This window comes from Thamnophis elegans, unplaced genomic scaffold (assembly GCF_009769535.1).
Source record: "Thamnophis elegans isolate rThaEle1 unplaced genomic scaffold, rThaEle1.pri scaffold_46_arrow_ctg1, whole genome shotgun sequence".
NCBI lineage: Eukaryota > Metazoa > Chordata > Lepidosauria > Squamata > Colubridae > Thamnophis > Thamnophis elegans.
The window spans coordinates 1201434-1222129 of NW_022473897.1; the positions used below are offsets into that span (position 1 = coordinate 1201434).

At 48.5% G+C, this 20696-nt stretch overlaps 1 protein-coding gene across 1 annotated transcript in view; it reads right to left on the reverse strand.

Moving 5' to 3' along the window:
- Positions 1 to 6419: 6419 nt before the first annotated feature.
- Positions 6420 to 20696, reverse strand: part of LOC116523571 (histone-lysine N-methyltransferase EZH2-like) — a 93466-nt gene continuing 79189 nt past the window's right edge. The window contains exons 5-6 of the mRNA XM_032238675.1: positions 7382 to 7546; positions 6420 to 6424 (exon numbers count right to left, since the gene is read on the reverse strand). Coding sequence (XP_032094566.1) covers positions 6420 to 6424; positions 7382 to 7546 — 170 coding nt within the window. The remainder of the gene's footprint in view (positions 6425 to 7381; positions 7547 to 20696) is intronic.

Consider the following 20696-nt stretch of genomic DNA (forward strand, 5'->3'; position numbering starts at 1 on the left):
GAGTGCTGTAAAGCAGCGTTTCCCAACTTTTCTGGGTTGGCAGCGCTGCGCAGGGGGACATGGGAAAGAGGGGATGGTTTTGTGTGAGAGGCAGGCACACGTGCGCTCGCACAGCTTCATTTGTGCGAGCAGTATGCATGTGGGCCACTGGCGCGAGTGGGGCTGTGAGTGCCAGCTGCTGGAATGAGTGGGACTGTGAGTGCCTTGTGGTGGCCCAAATGGGGCTGCGAGCACCAGTGCCCGCTGCTTGCCCAAGTCGGGCTGTGTGCACATGTGCCAGCTTGCCACTCACGTGGCCTGTTTGCAAATAGGCCGCAGCCCGGTAGTGGGCTGTGGCCCACAGGTTGGGGCCCCCTGCTGTAAAGCACTATGAAGGGATATATAAATCTAAGTACTATTGTTCTTGCTAAAAAATAATCATAGAAATATAGATGCAGTAAATGCAATGTTAGCATTATTTTATTTACACTGATATTACTACTGAGCCTCCTACTTTTGGACTATGTCCACCTGCCCTTTGTTTTTCTAACAGCCAGACATGCTATTATGTTTCTCTTGTCTATGAGAGTACCAACTCCCCCATTATTCCAGCTTGTACTAGCTACACACATGCATCAGGGAACATATTCATTTAGGTACTCCCTTCATGGAGACATGGTGACTTCTGCTGATATTCATATAGCTTTCTGTTGTGGCCCAGCAGGATCCGGTTGAACTGCTGATGGACACGGATAGTGAGGAACCATATGAGTCTGCCATGGAAGATGTGGAGGATTCTGTGCAGGGTTCAGACTCAGAGCAGGGCCCAGAGAGGCTGGTTGGCCACCAGGAGGCACCTGAGGCATGGAGCAGTGGAGAAGATCAAAGGCAGTTTGTCCCTGATGCTCGATTGAGAAGGGCTGAGAAACGCAAGCAGCAACTCCGTAGGCAGTCTCATAGATGATAATTACGCACAGGTGGTTGTGGATGGGCCCCTCCCAAGAGGGTTTATAAGTGAGGCGTTGGGAGGGGACATTTGCAGGAAACAACCGTTCGAACTAGTATTGAATAAATCTGTCTGTATTCTAGCCGTGTCGTGTGGATTATCTGCGTTGCTCCATTTGAACTTTCTGGGTTGCTGCCAACCTATTATCTTGAACGTGAGTTGCCTGGGCCCTCAGCCAAAGGATTTCTTATCGCATTAATTAAATAGTGGCAAACAGCCAAGCCTGTGTTCTGGTTTATTCACAGGCTGGGGGGTGGGTGGGTGTCAGAACACTTTCTTGGCAACAATACAGAAGTAGTTTATCATTAGCTTCTTGAGATTTTTTTTCAATTTACTAGACTTGTTCTGACATACCTTGGGAATCTCCCATCCAAGTATTAAACAAGCTGTCCCTGCTTAGCTTTTTGAGATCAGCCACGATCCCCACTGTACTGCTATGTATTGGTCTGTCCAGCTTTAAGTAGTTTTGAAATAATGATAACCATATCATAATATTGTGTTGTCCATGAGTAATGTTTCACAAACATTAATCATCACTCAATGTTATAATAATCAAAAGGTGATGCTTGTTGGCATTCAACTTAAAACAAAAACAAAAACCTCAAAACATTACATAACTGAAAGTAGGTATTTTGATCAGGGTGGATACAAATCGATGCTTTTTTAAATTTAAATCGGATTTTTTAAATCAAATTTATTTTAATAAGATGCTTTGGGAGTAAAAATCTATCTAAAGATAATTTTCTATTTAAGATACATTAATAATGCAGTTTATTCAGCATGAAATGGAGCTTAGTTATGTGTTCTGACCCCCCCGGCCTGTGAATACACCAGAACACAGGCTTGGCTGTTTGCCACTGTGCAATTACTGAGATAACGGATCCTTTGGCTGAGGGCCCAGGCAACTCACGTTCAATACAGTAGTTCTGCAGCAACCCAGATAATTCAAACGAAGCAAAACAGATAATCCAAACGAACCAACACGACTAGAATACACGGATAGATTTTATTAACTACTAATTCGAACGGTTGTTTCCTGCAAATGTCCCCTCCCAACGCCTCGCCTATAATCTCTCTTGGGAGGGGCCAATCACCAACCACCTGTGCTTAATCATCTTCTGTGAGTCTCCCTACGGAGTCGATGCTTCCGTTTCTCAGCCCTTCTCAATCGAGCATCAGGGACAAACTACCTTTGATCCTCCCCACTGCTCCATGCCTCAGGTGCCTCCTGGTGGCCAACCAGCCTAGAACCAGTAACTGAGTGAGCATTTAAAAACAAGATTTAAAAAAGCAAATGGGACAAGCACTGTCTCCAGCTCATTTTCTCGCAAACACTGTCAATATGTGGTACCAGGGTCAAACCTTAAGTGCTGAAGAAGAGGAGTTAGCCATGTTACGGGTATCCAGCAATCATCCATCTCTATAATGAACTTCAGATCTAAGGGGGAACCATTCAAGAAATATGTTTGCTGGATTCACCAATTGGCATCACAGAGGGACGGATATGGGATAGCAAAGCTCCAGAGCATCGCAAAACCCAGCTGATACCTCCTTGCCAGGGGACTCTACAGCAGTGATGGCGAACCTTTTAGGGACCAAGTTCCCAAACTGCAACCTAAAACCCACTTATTTATTACAAAGTGACTACATGGCAATTTAACCTGAATAATGAGGTTTTGTGAGGAATTTCAATCACTCTTTCACAACTTGACTTCTCCTTGGTGGCACTGGATTTCTTTAACAGCACAACTCAGGAATGATGGGAGGGTCGTGCAGTAGCCTCTGGAGGGCCATCACATCCTTATTCCTCCTTCCTTCTTTCCTTCCCTCCCCCCTCCTCTGATTTCACCTTCCTTCCTTTAATCCTGTATATTATGGTTCATTATTGTTAGTATTTATTAAAGAATGCTGTGTAGCTTAGAAACTCTCAGCAATAATAACAGCAGCTGTTGTTTGTGGCCGAAGCTATCCTGGGCTTTTCCACACACACACACACACAGACACACACACATACCTATTTTTATTCCACTTTCCCTGGGTCCTTGGGAAAGGAATGGCATCTTTTCCCCATCCCCATCTTTAATAAACCCTAACCCCCCTCGCAGCCCTTTAGCTTACTATTGTCCCACATTGCTTCCCCCTCCCCTTAAAACGAGGCTAGAGAAAAAGGCCAGGAGAGAATCTAAGGGGGAGGGGAGAAGAGACCCAGGCAGATCCCTCTCTGAATAGCCTGCCGCCCAGAATTCAACTGATTTCCTCTCTGATCCTCCAACGGACAGACCCCACCCTCCTTTTTGGACTCTGGACCACCGGCCCTTTATTTTCCCCATTTATTGGGGAAAATTTGTTTTTTATTGGGTCTTCACCCCGCCGCATGACAAAAGAAAAGCCAGCTGGGCTTCTCCTCCTGTTCCCTCCCCCCACCCCCACTCAATCCCACTTCGGGACAGAGGAGCGTGCACTGGAAATGCATGTTGGGGCGACATGGGAGCACGCATTCTGACCCTCCAGTGCACAACTCTCCATACTCCACTCTCCACCCGGCTTGCTGAGGAGGGGGGGAGCAGCCATGATGCCTCTGCTGCCCGCCCCCCCCCAGTCATCACTGCCTGGCTTCCTCAAACGCGCAGCACGTTTCAAAGGCAGCAGCTTGCGCCTGGAGGTGCTGATCAGGGTCCCGCTGCAAGAACTGGGCCAGGCCTCTCCACTGTCTGACTTGCCAATGGGGGCACTTCTGTTGGGTCAGCCACCACCCTCCCAGGGTTTTGTGCTCAGCCAGGGGAAGGGAGCACTTTCCCATGCTGCCCCCTTCTTTCTCTTGGCCAGGCTGATGAGGGAGGAGGAAGGCCAGGCATGGGGGATGGCCCCCACCCTGCAAGACCTGCCCCTGCTGTTCTCTCCCAGTCCGCTTTGCTGGCGGCAACAGCAAATGTACCACGATGAAGGCGGAATGCTGTTGCCATGTAAAGGCAAGTGCAGGGGCACTTCGCTCCCACTCTAAGGCTCCACCCATCACCACCGCCATGACAGCTCTTTCATCCCTCTGCTGCAACAGTGTGACAGGGAGCTACAGCAGAGGGGTGAAAGAGTCACATGGGTCGCATTGTGGCTCCATGTCATAATGGGGACCCTGCCTCCCTCATTCTGAAGCACGTGAGTGAAAAAGTTCACTCAATCAATTCCAAGTTTGTGAGATCGTTTTCTTTCACGAGAAGTTGGAATTGATTGAGTGAAACACAATGGAGCAACGTGATTGGAGCTCGGATGGGGCAATGGTGTGCATGCCCACAGAGAGGGTTCTGCATGCCACGTCTGGCACGCGTGCCATACGTTTGCCATCATGGCCCTACGGGGTCAAAGCCACCCTGGAGGGATTGTGAAGAAAGGCGGGATGCTTTGTAGATTGCGAGGAAACAATTTCCTCGCTCGATCAAAAGAAACCCTCCTGATTGGCAGTAGAGATGACGGCCATTTTTGCAAGACCAAACCTGTGACAACCGGGATAAGAAGATTATGAGCTGGAGTGGTTTGTAGACAGAGGATTGGAACTGGGTGAGATGACTTTCAACTTCTATAGTAGAGATTTAAACCGAAATAAAAAAACTCTTTTGAAAAAATATTCTCCAAAACGCTGACAAAGCGGCGATTTAACACACGGAGAAAGATTACAGACCCAAAAGGGAGATACTGTTAATGGAGGACTATGAAGCTTTAAAATATAGACAACCCAGGCTGGAACTTGTAGTAGTGTGAAAAGCGACTTAATTTGCAGATAACACTGTTTGATTAATGGACGAAATTGTATAAAGAAAAGGAATCTCCCCCACCTTGATCTGTTTGACAGTCAGCTGTTTTTTGCTTTGTTTAATGCTGGAACTTAGAGCGGGGGTGCCACCTACTACTGAAAGAAGATATTATACTAGTACACGGTGGGAAACTACCTTGACAAATGAGAATTAATTGATAACACAAGAAAAACAAAAAGGAAAAGAAAGGAAATAGTGAAAAACAAACAACACCTGCAAGACCTTTTATTTTGGTTCCATATCTACTGGCGTTTTGGCTGCTTGGAAGTATTTAGTGAGCCTTTTGAAGATTTTTGAGGCAAGGTGGACTATAATTAACAAGAAACATCCTTGAAACTGAATGTTTGATTTTGTGGATTAAAGACATTTGGGGAAATCTGGTGGGCCAATTTGGATTATTAATACTATTTGATAGAATACTTAACCAGGCAAAAGAAGAAAAATAAAACAAGACTTAAAATTTTGAATAATTTAGAGGGTGTAAATTTGAAAATCTTAAGGTCTATAAATTTAGAGGATTTGGAGGAACAGTCTCGGGACTGAGTAAACTTTATTAATATTGTCGGTTTTGGTGCTTCTGGGCAATTGGGATATTGGAATTTTGGTGGAATATTGAGCAACTATCAGCCTATTAAATTATTATAAAATGTTTCAACAGGGGAAAACAATTGTAGTCTATAAAGAAATATTATTGATGTTTCAATGTATTCAGGAAGATATGACAAAGAATCATAGGGAGATGATGGAACTGACGCAGGGAATAGAGGTGATACTAGAAAACCCCCAGCAAATGACAATAAAAGATGAACAAAAAATTCAGAAAATAGAGGAGAAACCAGAAGGAGTTGAGGAAAGAATAGAGGAGATAAACCAAAAAATGATACAAGCAGATAAAGATATGGAAGAGATAGTAATAATTGTTAAAACGAAACAGACAGATTACTCTTTAAGAGTTCAAAATATAGAAGAGAATAAAGAGAAAGATCTCCCAAAAATAATGAAAGAATTATGGATGGGTACTCTAGAGATCCAACAGTAAGAGATAGGTGTTGAGGCAGATGAAATATTTAGATTAAATAAATGTGATGTAAGGAATTACAAGATCCCAAGGGAGAAGCATGAAAGAATTACCAAAAATTCAATGAGTTGAAATTCTAAAAAGGGCAAGAGATGATGGATAGACATAGAATACTTCTTAATATGATGGTTATTTTATTAAGAGTTAGAAAAGAGGTAGAAAGTAGAAATTGGGAAAAGAGTATTATGCATATTAATATATAATAGAATACATTATAATTACCATGTATATGCAAATGTTAAAAGTTGAAAGATTATGATTACGATTCTAAATATTATTATTATTAGCATTGTGTATAAATTATAATGACCCAGACAATACACTGTTCGCTAAGCACTTATGGATGTTAGAGAAAAAACTATAAATAAAATTATATTAAAAAAAAGAAATATATGTTTGCTAATTAGATTTTAAAGAAAGTTTCACCAGTGAACTGGTGGAAGTCACTTAAGCACTAGGATTCAGAAAGTGTTGAAGTAATGATTTCACTTTTAACCACAGTGGCCTCTTCTGCTGGCGTTGAAAGAATATTCTCTTCCTTTGGACTTGTTCACTCTAAATTGAGAAATTTTTGGGGGCATGATAAAGTAGGAAAGCTTGTTTTTCTTTTCCAGATCATGAACAAACAAAAGAACGAAGATGAAAATGGGTGAGCTGCAGAAGACCGTGTTTGAAGGTTTTTTTTTAAAGTGGACCCAGTTGATATATTCAGTTTAAGTTATTTTGTTTGCTTTTTCAAAGATATTTTGTTTATGCACTTCAGTTTGCTAAACATTGAGGTTTAAGCAAATACAAGAATATGTAATATAATGTTATTGTTTCAATTAAATAAAAGAATTTGAGTAGTTCTCCAACTATGTGAGATTAACCTATTAACCTAAAATTGGTTCTGATATCGCTGTTTTACTAACCTGACAGCTTATTATTCTAAGCAGGAAACCTTCATTTTGTTTGCAAATAATAATATTAAAGATTCTAACTACCAGCAAGAACGAATCCTTACATTTGAAGTTTGAAGTTTTATTTTATTTATATGCCGCCCTATTCCCTATAGGGACTCAGGGCGGCGAACAACTCAAACGGGAAAGGGAACATACAAATACAAAACAGGCATTTAAAATAACCAACAACCACACCTGTCGAGAGGGGAAGGGAGCTCATCAATTTAAAGAGTACCTGTCATTTCATATCCATCATGGCAGCACCTGTTAGCAGGCATCCACTCACCTGCTGCCCACAACGTCCTTCACCTTGTTGTGTCACTGCCGCATCACCAGCCATCCCATTAAAGTGAATGGGACTGTTGATGAGTCAACAGCGGGTCAGAGGAGGAGCCGCTGCAGAAGAGAGATGACAGCTGCTCTTTAAAAATTATGATTTAAATCGAGTTGAATTAAATCAAGCCTTTTTACTAGTGATTTAAATGATTTAAATTGTGATTTAAATCAACTTGATTTAAATCAAATCCACCCTGATTTCGATCATCAGACTTTGCTTGTGATGCCAGCATACCACAAAGATCTCTAAATCCTACTAACATATCCATTTTGTTGGTCTCCTGAGTTTTCTGTTTTTCACTCCTCCCATCAAAATTGTCACCATCATCATCATCTTCACTGTACTGGCCAAGTGCATTGACTAGCTCCACAAATATTTCATCATTGATAAATCCACACTCTGAAAATTAAGCATAAATGAACACCAGATGAGGTACATATTTATTACAAAGCTGTGTATAACTGAGGAAATGTAGTCTACCATACAGTAAAGAAAAAGCAATTTCTTAAGCCTGAAGCAAAATAAACTTAAATAACATGAACCTTACAACACAGAGATCTACAAATATCCATGTATAAATAAATCTATTAGTGAAGAGAGTAATCCTCACCAGTACTTTTTCCATTTTGTAGTTACTATTTTTCAATTCTATTTATTTATTCTATTGTTTTATTTTATTGTTAACTAAGAATTGAAAGATCTATGCAAAATTCAGGCCTAGACAACAGCCTAAAATTCTTTCTATTAAGGAAACTTAAGGCTTATTTGAATACTAGTTATAAACATAATATTCAGTAAAGTATCATTGCATTAAAACTCAGTGTCAAAAAGTGGCATCAGTACAAGCAAGTGGATTTCCTGTATTTGGCAGAAAGAACTATCCATCTGTAAAGAGAGGATACAAAAATGGAATCACAAACAATGGCAATCACATTATTTGATGCAAAGAACGTTTTCTCAGAAACAATGCATGATATTATAATTGGGTGAGGAGAGATTGAACCCTAGGTTCCTGCAGTGTGGGGTGTCTCAGGGCTTACGTTTCTCACCTCTCCTTTCTACGATCTACTTGGAACTGCTGGGTGAGAGCATCCGAAGGGGTGGGGGTGGGGGTGGGGTGTAACAGTACCCTCAGTATGCTGAGGAGACTGTTACAAGCATGCTCCCAGGTTCAGCTTATGGTCACTCACTCAACCCTGGAAAATAGCCACACTCAAATTACTTTCAACCAAAGCAAAACTTTACTGGTTACAATATGTACAGTATATATGGTGGTTAAGTGTAGATGGGTGTGTGTGCGGGTATGTGTGCATGTGCGCGCCAGGAAGATGATCTCTGGCACGTGCATGTGCCAGCCACCTGGTCTTTTGGTTTCTGGTGTGCATGCGTGCGCGAAGACCATGTGGTCGGCATGCCGGAACCCAGAAGAGCAAGGGGAGCAGAGCTGCCAGCCAGGACGGGCAGGACGGGGCTTCCCTTCCTCCCCGCCTGAATGGGCTTCTTCCGCGGCTCCAGCCCTCCAGACCGCTGCCTGGCCAGCTCGGGCACATGGGCCAGAATTTGCTGGCTGGGTGGCTGCCCACCCCGTCCACTGCTCCTGCCACTGTGAGGGGGCGGCAGCTGTTCTCACACTGCTGCTCCCAGCTGGGATGCTGGAGCAGCCAGGAGGAAAAGGAGCCGCCGTTGGGGAGGCGAGCTGACCCAGGAGGGCCGGAGGAGAGCACAGCATGGAGACGCCACTGAGGGGTAAGAGGCGCTCCGGCCGAGAAGCGACTGGGAGGGGGGGCTGCGCTGGTGTATGTAATTTATCATAAAATTCCCCCTGGTTAGTATTTGGTGCATAGATAACTGCCAATAAAATCCGTTTTTGTCTTATTTTTATTTCAATTAATAGAATTCTCCCTTCATCGTCTTCGTAAATTTGTCTCAGTTGTAACCAATCTTTCACATAAACTGCTACCCCTCTCTCTCTCTCTCTCTTTTTTTTTTTTTGATGCAAGAGCTGAATAAAGGTTCCCTAATTTAGGTGCTTCTAAAATGTGTCCTTGCTGTCTTCTAATATGTACTTCTTGCAGACACGTAATGTCCATATTTTGCTTCTGAAGTTTGGATAGAACTTGCCTCTTTTTAGCCAGAGAGTTTAAACCATTTATATTGATCAAAATTAATTTGATTTCCTCTTCCATATTATTTTTTACTAATAGTCCTCATTCCTTTCCTTAGACTTATTTCTTATTGTGTCCTCAACCTTGCCCCCTCTCTTTCCTGTTGTTCTCTTTCGGTCCTCTCTCGTACTTCTGTTTCCGAACTTAGTACCTTCTTATCTATCTCCTGAAAGGATCCTTTTAGACAAGATTCCTGGATATCCACCCTGCTTACATGCCTGCTTCATCTTTAGGTATAGCAGCTTCAGTCTAGTCCAGGGGTTTGCAACCTTAAAAACTCAAAGAGCCACGTGGGCCTATTTCCCACAGAAACCAAAACACGGGGAGCCACAAAACCTGGGTGGGCGTGGCCAACTCAAATGTCACTCACTCCCACCCAGTCACATGACCCCCCAGCCACACCTACCCAGGTTTTGTGGCTCTCCATGTTTTCTATGGGAAATAGGTATCTCCCTCTCTCTCCCTCCCTCTCAAATTTCTCCGTCTATCTCCCTTTCTCTCATCTCACTTTCTCTCTCATCTCTTGCTCTCTTTCTCTATGTCCCTCTCCCTCTCATCTTTCTTTTATCTTTCTTTTTCTCAATGTCCCTCTCTATCACCCTTTCTCTCCCCCTCTCATTCCTCTCTTTTCCCTTTCTCTCTCTTCATTTCCCTCCCTCATGTTTCTTTTTCTGTCTCCCTCTCCCTCCCTCCCTCCCTCGATCTCATCTCTCTCTTTTTCTCTCTTTCTTTCTCCCCCTCTCTGTCTCTGTCTCTGTGTGTGTGTGTATCTCTTGCTCTCTCTCGCTCCCTGTCTCTGTGTCCCTTCTCACTCTCTCCGAAAGCCCTGCGTGCTCTCCTTGGGGCTTTTCATTACCCATTTTTCTTTCTTCCTTTTGGAAATCCAGGCTGGGTGAGAAATTTAGTCATTTAGTCATTTATTTGACATTTATAGGCCGCCCTTTTCCCTGAGGGGACTCAGGGCGGCTTACAATTAATAGGAAGGGGGTGCAAGACAAAACACAAGAAAAAAAAATGTGTGAATAAAAAAAATAAACCAGTAAAACACAACATTCATTCAGCATTCGGGTGGGGCGAGGTTAGGGTCTTATACCCAGGCCTGACGGGATAGCCAGATCTTGAGGGCTGTGCGGAAGGTCTGGACGGTGGTGAGGGTGCGAATCTCCACGGGGAGATCGTTCCAAAGCGTCGGAGCTGCAACTGAGAAGGCTCTCCTCCGCGTAGTCGCCAGTTGGCACTGACTGGCGGATGGAATTCGGAGGAGGCCTACTCTATGCGATCTGATGGGACGAAGGGAGGTAATTGGCAGAAGGCGGTCTCTCAAATAGTCAGATCCACTACCATGGAGGGCTTTATGAATGGTGAGTAGCACCTTGAAGCGCACCCGGAGATCAACAGGTAGCCAGCGCAGCTCACGGAGGATCGGTGTTATGTGGGCGAACCGTGGTGCGCCCACGATCACTCGTGCGGCCGCATTCTGGACTAGCTGAAGTCGCCGGATGCTCTTCAAGGGCAGCCCCATGTAGAGCACATTGCAGTATTCCAGCCTGGAGATCACAAGGGCTCGAGTGACTGTTGTGAGGGCCTCCCGATTCAGGTAGGGCCGCAACTGGCGTACCAGGCGAACCTGGGCAAATGCCCCCCTGGTCACAGCTGACAAATGATGGTCAAAAGTCAGCTGTGGGTCCAGGAGGACTCCCAAGTTGCGGACCCTGTCTGAGGGGTATAAATTTTGACCCCCCAGCCTGAGTGATGGGACGTTGGCCAAATTGTTGGGAGGGAAACACAACAGCCACTCGGTCTTGTCTGGGTTGAGTACCAGTTTGTTAGCTCTCATCCAGTCCTGCGGCTTCCCTCCTCCTCCCCCTCCTTCTCCTCTTGCGACCCCCCTGGCCAGTGAGGGTGCGCATGAGAGGAGAAGGGAGGAGGAGGAGGGGGAGGAGGAGAGACGCCTCCACTGTGGGTTCGCTCATTCCTCACCCAGCAGAGGACCTCCCGTCTAGTCTCACAATACCTACTGTTTCCCTGAAAATAAGACCTACCCAGAAAATAAGCCACTGCATGATTTTACATGCTGCTCACAATGAGCCCTAACCCCAAAATAAGCCCTTGTTAAGAACATCATCAGCGGGAGGTGGGACGGTGGGTGTGGCCAGCTGTCGCTCACATTGGAGGGGGTGCCAGTGGGGGGATGAAGATTTCTTCACATACACCCTTACATTCTTTTCTCAATTACCACTTGGCTCTTTCAGCACTTGCAGAAGGGACTGAAAGGGAAGAAGCCATCTGTTCTTCTCTGGATTGATTTAAGAAGCCTGACCTTCTGAAATCTGCCACCTGGCTGACCCCAAGTCCTGGCTGCTTGGCTTCTTCCCTTTCAGTCAAATCAAAGGGTAATTTTATGAATGAGGTGTGAATGATGTGACTGTTGCTGTATGTGCCCACTTTTTAACCCCTATTGTTGTTGTAATTTTTTCTGTGTTTTAAATTGTTAGTGGGGAGTGAATGGTTCTGTGATTGTGTATGTCTGAGTAGGCTGGGACCTTATCCAGGTACCCCCTGTGCTGAGTGCTCTGCAGAAGTATCAGGGGGGCCTGGGTCAATCCCAGCCTCAGGATGTTTGATTCGAAGGGCCTGCCGGAGCACGCAGGGGTTATGGGGGTGGGTAGGGGGACCACGGACACGGGAGTGGGCCGGAGCATTACGGTCTTAACAGGGAGGGGCAGATACGGCGGGGACTTTAGGGCAGGCCATTACCGGGGAAGGAGGGCTTGCTACGTTACAGAGATCCCTCCTTCCGGCCCTACGAGTCCCACTCCAAGGCCAGATGGTGTGAGTAACCAGGACCCTGGTCTCAGGCTGCTGTCGCTAAATGCCAGGTCTGTAGTTCATAAGGCTCCTCTCGTTCGGGACTTAATTTTAGACGAGAGGGCAGACCTGGCATGTATTACTGAAACCTGGCTGGGCCCGGAGGGAGGAGTCCCCCTCGTAGAGATGTGCCCAGAGGGTTTTCAGGTGCTTCATCAGCCGCGGGCCCAGGGAAGGGGTGGGTGTGTGGCCATTGTCATCCGAGAGTCTTTAGCACCTCGTAGGATCCCTGCTCCGGAGCTTGTCGGGTGTGAGTCCCTGCTGGTGAAGTTGGACCTCAAGGGTCAAGTGGGTTTGCTGCTAACGTACCTGCCTCCCAACAGCGTTGCAGCAGCCCTCCCCTCGCTCCTCGAGTCGGTAGCCGAGCTGGCAGTTGAGTTCCCCAGGCTTATGGTTCTGGGGGATTTCAATTTGCCTTCGCTCGGTGAACACTCTGATGGAGCGCAGGAGTTCATGGCATCCATGACAGCCATGGGCTTGACCCAAGTAATTCGGGGCCCAACCCACTTGGCGGGTCACATGCTCGACATCGTATTTCTCTTGGAGCAGTGGAGTTGTGATCTTGGTCTGAGGGGTAGTGAGACCTTACCCTTGTCGTGGTCAGACCACTACCTACTGAGGCTTGACTTTCGGAGACCAAACCCCCACTGTAGGGAGGAGGAACCGACCAGGTGGTTCCGCCCCAGGTGACTTATGGACCCCTTGGGGTTCCAGATGGAGCTTGGGGTTATTCCTGATACTCTCGCCCGCAGTCCGGCGGAGACTCTGGTTGCCGCTTGGAACTCGGCAGCGACGGAGTCTCTTAACCGGATTGCGCCTCTACAGCCGCTCCGAGGCAGTTGATCCAGGAGGGACCCTTGGTTTACCGAGGAACTCCGGGAGATGAAGTGCCGAAAGAGACGCCTAGAGCACCAATGGAGATCCAGTAAATCCGCATCGAACCGAGCACTTTTAACATCCTGCATCAGAGAGTACATCCGGGCAATCAGGACGTCAAAAAGAACTTATATTGCCACTCTGATTGCTTCCGCTGAGTCGCGCCCAGCCGCCCTGTTTAGGATAACCCGTTCCCTCCTAAATAGGAGGGATACGGGTGATACTTTGCAGGGCAGGGCTGAGGACTACGTCCAGTTTCTCGCGGATAAAGTTGCTCGGCTTCGGGCGGACCTGGACTCCAATCTTGCAGAACCAGCTGAGGCACTAGGGGATAATCTTGTAGGTCATCGCTGGATTGATTTTCAAGCTGTTACCCCTGAGGACGTGGACAAGGCCATGAGAGCTGTAGGTGCCTCCACATGTGTACTGGACCCGTGCCCCTCCTGGCTGGTTGTTAACAGCAGGGAGGTGACTCGGGGCTGGATCCAGGTGGTTGTTGCCGCCTCCCTGTGGGAGGGGGTCTTTCCCCCCACTTTAAAGGCGGCGGTGGTGAGACCCCTCCTGAAGAAACCATCCTTGGATCCAGCCGTTCTCAACAACTATCGTCCAGTCTCCAACCTCCCATTTGTAGGGAAGGTTGTCAAGAAGGTGGTGGCCTTTCAGCTCCAGCGGTCCTTGGAGGAAGCCAGTTATCTTGATCCATTCCAGTCAGGCTTCAGGCCTGGCTACAGCACAGAAACTGCTTTGGTCGCATTGACCAATGATCTCTGGAGAGCCAGGGATGGAGGCACTGTCTTACGGTGGTTCTCCTCTTACCTCTCGGACAGGTCGCAGTCGGTGTTAGTTGGAGGGCAGAGATCGACCCCTAGGCCCCTAACATATGTGGTGCCGCAGGGCTCAGTCCTGTCCCCCCTTCTTTTTAATATCTACATGAAACCGCTGGGCGAGATCATCCGACGGCACGGGATAAAAGACCACCAGTATGCGGACGATACACAGTTGTATCTGTCCGCCCCGTGCCAACTCAATGAAGCGATGGACGTGATGAGCCAGGGCCTTGAGGCTGTTAGAGACTGGATGGGGGTTAACAAGCTTGTACTCAATCCAGATAAGACCGAGTGGCTGCTGTGCTTCCCTCCCACAAATTGGCCAAGTGTTCCATCTCTCAGGCTGGGGGGTCAAATAATACGCCCCTCAGATAGGGTCCGCAACTTGGGAGTCCTCCTGGACCCACAGCTGACTTTTGAACACCATTTGTCAGGTGTGACCAGGGGGGCATTTGCCCAGGTTCGCCTGGTGCACCAGTTGCGTCCCTACCTGAACCGGGAGGCTCTCACAACAGTCACTCATGCCCTTGTGACCTCTAGGCTGGAGTACTGCAATGTGCTCTACATGGGGCTGCCCTTGAAGAGTATTCGGAGACTTCAACTGGTGCAGAATGCAGCCGCGCGAGCGATCGTGGGTGCACCTCGTTTCACCCACATAACACCTATCCTCCGCGAGCTGCACTGGCTGCCTGTTGATCTCCGGGTGCGCTTCAAGGTGCTAGTTGTCACCTACAAAGCCCTTCATGGTATTGGATCTGGGTACTTGAGAGACCGCCTACTGCCAATTACCTCCACTAGGCCAATAAGATCCCATAGATTAGGCCTCCTCCGAATTCCATCGGCCGGCCAATGTCGGCTGGCAACTACCCGGAGGAGAGCCTTCTCGGTGGCTGCTCCGACCCTCTGGAACGAACTCCCCGTGGGGATTCGTACCCTCACCACCCTCCAGACCTTCCGCGCAGCCCTTAAAACCTGGCTGTTCTGACAGGCCTGGGGCTAGAGACCTCAACCCCGCTCGAATAGTATGATTGTTGCGTTTTAATGATGTATTGTTTTTTATGTTTGTAACTTGTTTGTCTTCCCTCCCCCTGAATTCAAAGACATGGAGAAGGGAGGTTCTCTAGGCAGCTCAGGCATGGAAACAAATTCCATGTCACTGGTAATCTGGAAAACCGTTAATCCCGTGCTGCTATGCACCGCATCGTTGTACGCCACTTCAGCGAAAGGTAGCAAGTCTGACCAGTTGTCTTGCTGATAGTCCACATAACACCGGATGTATTGTCCACCAACGCATTGGCTCTCTCTGCTGCACAGTTCATGCTGGGATGAACCTCTGAGCTCAGTTCTTGTGTGGACCCAATGGATCTCAGGACCTCTGTCCAGAACTTGGCTGTGAACTGGACTCCGCGGTCTAAAATGATCCTCTTGGGCAATTCGTGGAGGCAATAAATGTGTTTCACAAACATTTTTGCTAATTCCTTTGCAGACGGTAACCCTGAGCAAGCGATGAAGTGTGCCTGCTTGGAAACCAAATCAATAACTGTCCAGATTACTCTGTTCCCACTGGTCTGGGAGGTCCATTGCGACCTCTTCCCATGGTCAGTTAGGACCTGCCATTCGTTGTAGTAGTCCAGGGGACTTCTCCGGCAGTGGTTTCATCATTGCGCAAGTAGCACAGCTTTTTCAATAATCTTCCACCTCCGATTCCATCTTTAGCCACCAAAATTGACGCCTGGCGAGGTGGAGCATTTTTAGGAATCCAAAGTGGCCTCATAGTTCCGCCTCATGGCTTTGCTGTAGAACTTCCAGCCTCAACCCCGCGGGGACGTACAGTTTGGACCCCTTCCAGGCTAAACCATTTTCCATTGTTAGGATTTCCTGGTTGTTGTTGAGACACTGGTCTGTTGGGAACGCCAATTTCATAGCTGTCATCAGCTTATCCTGGCTTCCATTAGTGTCATACTGCGGTTTTGTCGACAAAACATCCCCCAACAAGGTTTTTGGTACTTGTTGGACCCCTGGGGTTTTTGTCTCTGCTGCAGGTGCTGCAGGTTTCGGGCTCTTGGATTCAATCATCCCTAGCTGGCCCTTTTCCTCCACCGGTGGTAGCGGCCCAAACACAATCATCAATTTCCTACCACCATCTTCCCACTTTATCATAGGCTTCCACTTGTCAAGCCATGCAAGACCCAAGATTATTTTTTCCGGCATCTCTGGAGCCACAATGAATCGGAGAAACTCATAGTGGCGGCCCACTTGTAACTTCACCAGTTCAGTTACTAGTGTGGCTTCGGCCCCTCAAATTAGCGTTCCATCTACCTGCTCAACCCGAATGGGACAGGCTAGAGGTCTTGTGCTTATGCCTAGTTGCTTGACAATTGATAAGCTGATTAAGCATCGAGTGCAACTGGTCTCCATAACTGCTTCAACTTCCCCTTCCATCCCCCGTCTCAGGTACTTGGAGGTTGACTTGGAAGACGAAGGGGCGGATGGGTGCATTCACCAATGGGTCATCTTCAGCATTTTCCTCCTCCGAGGCCTTCCCATTGGTAGGACTCTTTGTCACCTTAAGTTGGGGATCCTCTTCCAGAGGTTGTTGGCCCAGATGACTCTTCTGTGGTGGCATCTGGGGCCTTCTCTTTATCGCCATGGTGATTGGTACACACGTTTGTTCTTCGGCATTTTCCTCCTCTGAGGCCTCCTCATTGGTAGGACTCTTCGTCACCTTAAGTTGGGGATCCTCTTCCAGAGGTTGTTTGCCCTTTTCCTCCTCCGAGGCCTCTCCCTTGGTAGGACTCTTCATCACCTTAAGTTGTGGATCCTCTTCCAGAGGTTGTTGGCCCAGATGAGTCTTTTCTGGTGGCATTTGGGACCTTCTCTTTACCGCCATGGCGGTTGGTGCGCACGTTTGTGGCATTGGGGCTGGAGCCAAACACTCTGATGCTTTGTGGCCAAGTTGACAGCACTGAATTTCCCATTTTGATAGGGATTCTGTCTTCAACTCAGTTGCAGGGTATTGGTTCATTTCATTTATCGCTATTTGGAAAAAGTCAAAATCTCCACTCCAGTTTTTTTTTTCCTTGGCTGGGGGGAAGGAGGGGGAGCATGCACTCATGTTTAGTTGTCCAAAATGGTCTGGGAAGCCCATCAGAGATGACTGCGTGAGGGTGGCTGGGATCTCCATTCATCAGATCTTCTGGCCATCCTCTAGTCCCGTGTCATCTCAGCTTCTTATCTCAAAAGGCTTTCTCATAATTGTTCGCTGATATTTTACACTGACCAGGTCAGTCAGCGTTGGGAATCAGCACCCCTCACCAGCCCCCGTTCCGGGGTGCTGGTGATTTATTTTGAAGGGAGAATTGGGATAATGTCAGCGTTCCAAGTATCATGTAGAATTAAATCAGAGTCCAAGGCAAAATGATCCTTAAAGTTCCAATTTAATAAATCAGACATCTTAGCACATCTGTGGAATCCCAAATCTGGAAGTTACATCAGATTCCCACCCAGTTGAAAGTTCATGATCTTGTCACCACACCCACAAATCCATCACATGGTCCAATCTTCTTCTTCCATGCTGGCATCTCCACCCAGCTGCTTCCGGTCACTTGCCGAGGTGCGGAGACAAAAGATGACCTTGGGCTTCTAGAAAAGAATGACAACAACACATTCCACAATTCTACTCCTTTCTATTCCCCACTCCAAAATACTACACTAATAAAACAGCATAATGAAATAAGAGAGAGTGTGGCAGGCCAAAGATCCTAAAAGGGATATAACTGCAGGCCTGACATGGCGTCTACCTCACACCTGTGACTGGTCTGCTGCCGCCTCACCTTCCACCCAGTCTGCCAAGTCCTGGCTGCTACCCAGCAGCCTCCACTACCTCCCACTGGAGCTACGCCACGTACCCCAAAGGCTGAACCCTGCCCTGCGCAGCTTCAGTGGGTGGCTGGCAGGTGGAGGGAAGCAGCTCCACCCCCCCCCCCCAAACACCTGCCTTGTTTCATGCTATGGCGGCGGCAGCAGCCCGCCAGACGAGCCAGGAGGAAGGTGAGGCAGCAGCAGAGCAGCCGCAGGTCAGGGGCAACACAACAGCCACCTCATACAGCTGGCATGAGAGCTGCAGCGCCCACCAGAGAGAGAGCCTGAAGAGAGCCAGGCTCAGTATAGCCGTACCTCAGTAGCTGTAGCAACGACTAGGCGTGTAGGCCAGCATTCAGCAACCCAAAGGCGGCAGCGGGCAAGGAGTGATGGGTGGTGTGGTTCCACCAGCAGCTGGCAAAGAGGCCCTAGAAGGCTGGTTGAGGAGGGGTTTTGTGCAAGTCGTAGATCTGGGACGACATGCCCCACACCAGGCAAGAGCAGCTCAGCAGCACTGCCAGGAGGATAAAGAACCCCCGTGAGACGAGCAGCAACATGGGCAGCCACTCGGTGACTAGCACAGTGCCCGCCACAGTGTGCCAGCAGGCAGGGCAGGCAGAGGCTGGGGTGCGCTGAGAATTTGGGGTGTTGCAGCTGCAGGCAAACAGATGGTGTAATGGAAAGGGCAGGGCCAATGGTAGCAGCGCTCCCACTCCCGTCGGCCCCCGCACTTGCCGCCTTCTGTACATCAAAAAAAAAAAAACTTCTCCTGAAAATAAATGCTAGTGCTTATTTTGAAGCCCCCCCCCCCCCCAATATAGCACCTGATCTTATTTGTGGGGAAACATGGTAGCTGTTGTGGCCCAGCAGGAGCCGTTGGAGCTGCAAACAGACTCCGACAGCGAGGGGCCCTATGAGTTGGCTCTGGAAGATGTGGAGGACCCTGGACAGGGTTCAGACTCTGAGCAGGGACCAGAGAGGCTGGTTGGCCACAAGGAGGAGCCTGAGGCGTGGAGCAGCAGTGAAAGCCAAAGGGAGTTGGTCCCGGACACCAGGCAAAGGCGGGCTCCTCCCAAGAGAGTATATAAGGAGAGACTTTGGGAGGAGGCTGTTTACCAACGCTGGAGAAGCTCTCGTGTGTATTTCTTATCTTGGAAGTCTGGATTGCTGCCAAAGTCTTGTTGGTGTGTTAATTTACTGTAAATAAATTGTCTAGCAGTAATCTTGTCTTGGAGTGTCTTGGCGTACGGCGTGGTGGTGGTGGTCAGAACAGATTGAATCCTGCCCCAAACAAACAAAGCTCCATTAAGCTACAATGGAGCAATTACGTGCTGAGAATGCCCAGCTGGCACAACAGATTGCTCTGCTGGTTGGTCAGGTAGCTCAGCTGCAGGGGCCTGCTATTCCCCCCCCCCCCAGCCACGGAGGAAATGTCCAGTGGCTGTGCCAGACAAGTTTGACGGCAGACAAGCTATGTTTCCAGCATTCTTGGGACAATGCCAGCTGTTTATCAGCTTGAGAGCGGAGGACTTTCCCACCGACCAGGCTAAGGTGGGCTTTATTATTAGCTTGCTCTCAGGCACAGCAGCTCGTTGGGCTACTCCGTTGATATCCCAGGCTAGCCCTCTGCTGGATGATTTCGGGGGCTTTTGTCATCATACATCACCTCTGGCTGATGTATGATGATCCCATTAAGGGGGAAACAGCCATCAGACTACTCAAATCGCTGCAGCAAGGGCCGTGGCTCCTTGCAGGCTTATGTCAGCGAATTCCGGCTGCTTAGTCAGGATTCAGCCTGGAATGAGCCAGCCCTCATGGACACTTTTCAGGACGGGCAGTCGGATGACCTGCAGGATGAGCTGGTGTGGGTGGACAGGCCACCGATGTTCAACGTGTTGGTCCACTTGTGCCTCCGGATAGACGCTCGGTTGCAGAGACGGGGGCCCCGCCGCGCACCCCTGGAGACCAGTAGGGTGCCGGTCCCTCAGGAGACTACAGTTGCACGGGAGGAGCCCATGGAGTTGGGAGCCGCCAAACCGCGCTTGCCGCGCACAGAGATGGACAGACGGCGTGCAGAGGGGTTGTGTTTCTACTGTGGGGATCCTAGACACCTGGCTTTGGTTTGCCCCAAAAAGAGTAGAGGGGCTGCGAGGTCTGAGACCTCCCCTCGGCTACAAAACAACGTGTCAGGAAATGGGCGGGGCCCGATCTGAGGGGGACTTTAGGTCGGGCGCACGCCAAAACAGAGGTGGATGGGCCTCCACGGCACATGATCTTAGCAGCACACATCCTCTTGTCAGGTAGTCTGCAGGGAATTCCGGCCCATGCCTTGGTTGGTTCTGGGGCTACCACGAACTTTATGGATGCAGCGTTTGCTACAAAGTATGACGTCCCTCTGTGTCCGGTGGACCCACCGATGCAGGTCGAGACCATAGACGGCCGGGTGCTTCTGTCTGTACCTATCAAGGCTGCCATGCAGCCCTTGGGCCTGGTCCTCGGGGAGCACAAGGAGGCCATCCAATTTTATGTTGCTTCGGACCTGCATGTCCCTGTGGTCCTGGGCTTGGCTTGGCTGCAGGCGCACAACCCTCAGATTTACTGGTCTCAGAACCTGATCACGTTCCCATCCCTGCAATGTGTCGACCACACCCGTCACGTCTGTGCAGGCCAGGTGCTCAGTTCGCCCAGGGTGGCCATGCCGCCGGATTTAGTGGAGTTCGTGGACGTCTTCAGTGAGCAGAAGGCAGATCAACTGCCACCGCACCGGCCTTATGACTGTCCCATCGACTTGGTACCGGATGCGAAGCTCCCTACGGGTTGCCTGTACTCCATGTCCGAGCCAGAGTTGGCCGCATTGCGGGACTTTCTAGACAAGAACCTTGCCCAGGGTTTTATCCGTCCCTCGTCTTCACCACTGTCTGCCCCGGTTTTGTTTGTTAAAAAGAAGACCGG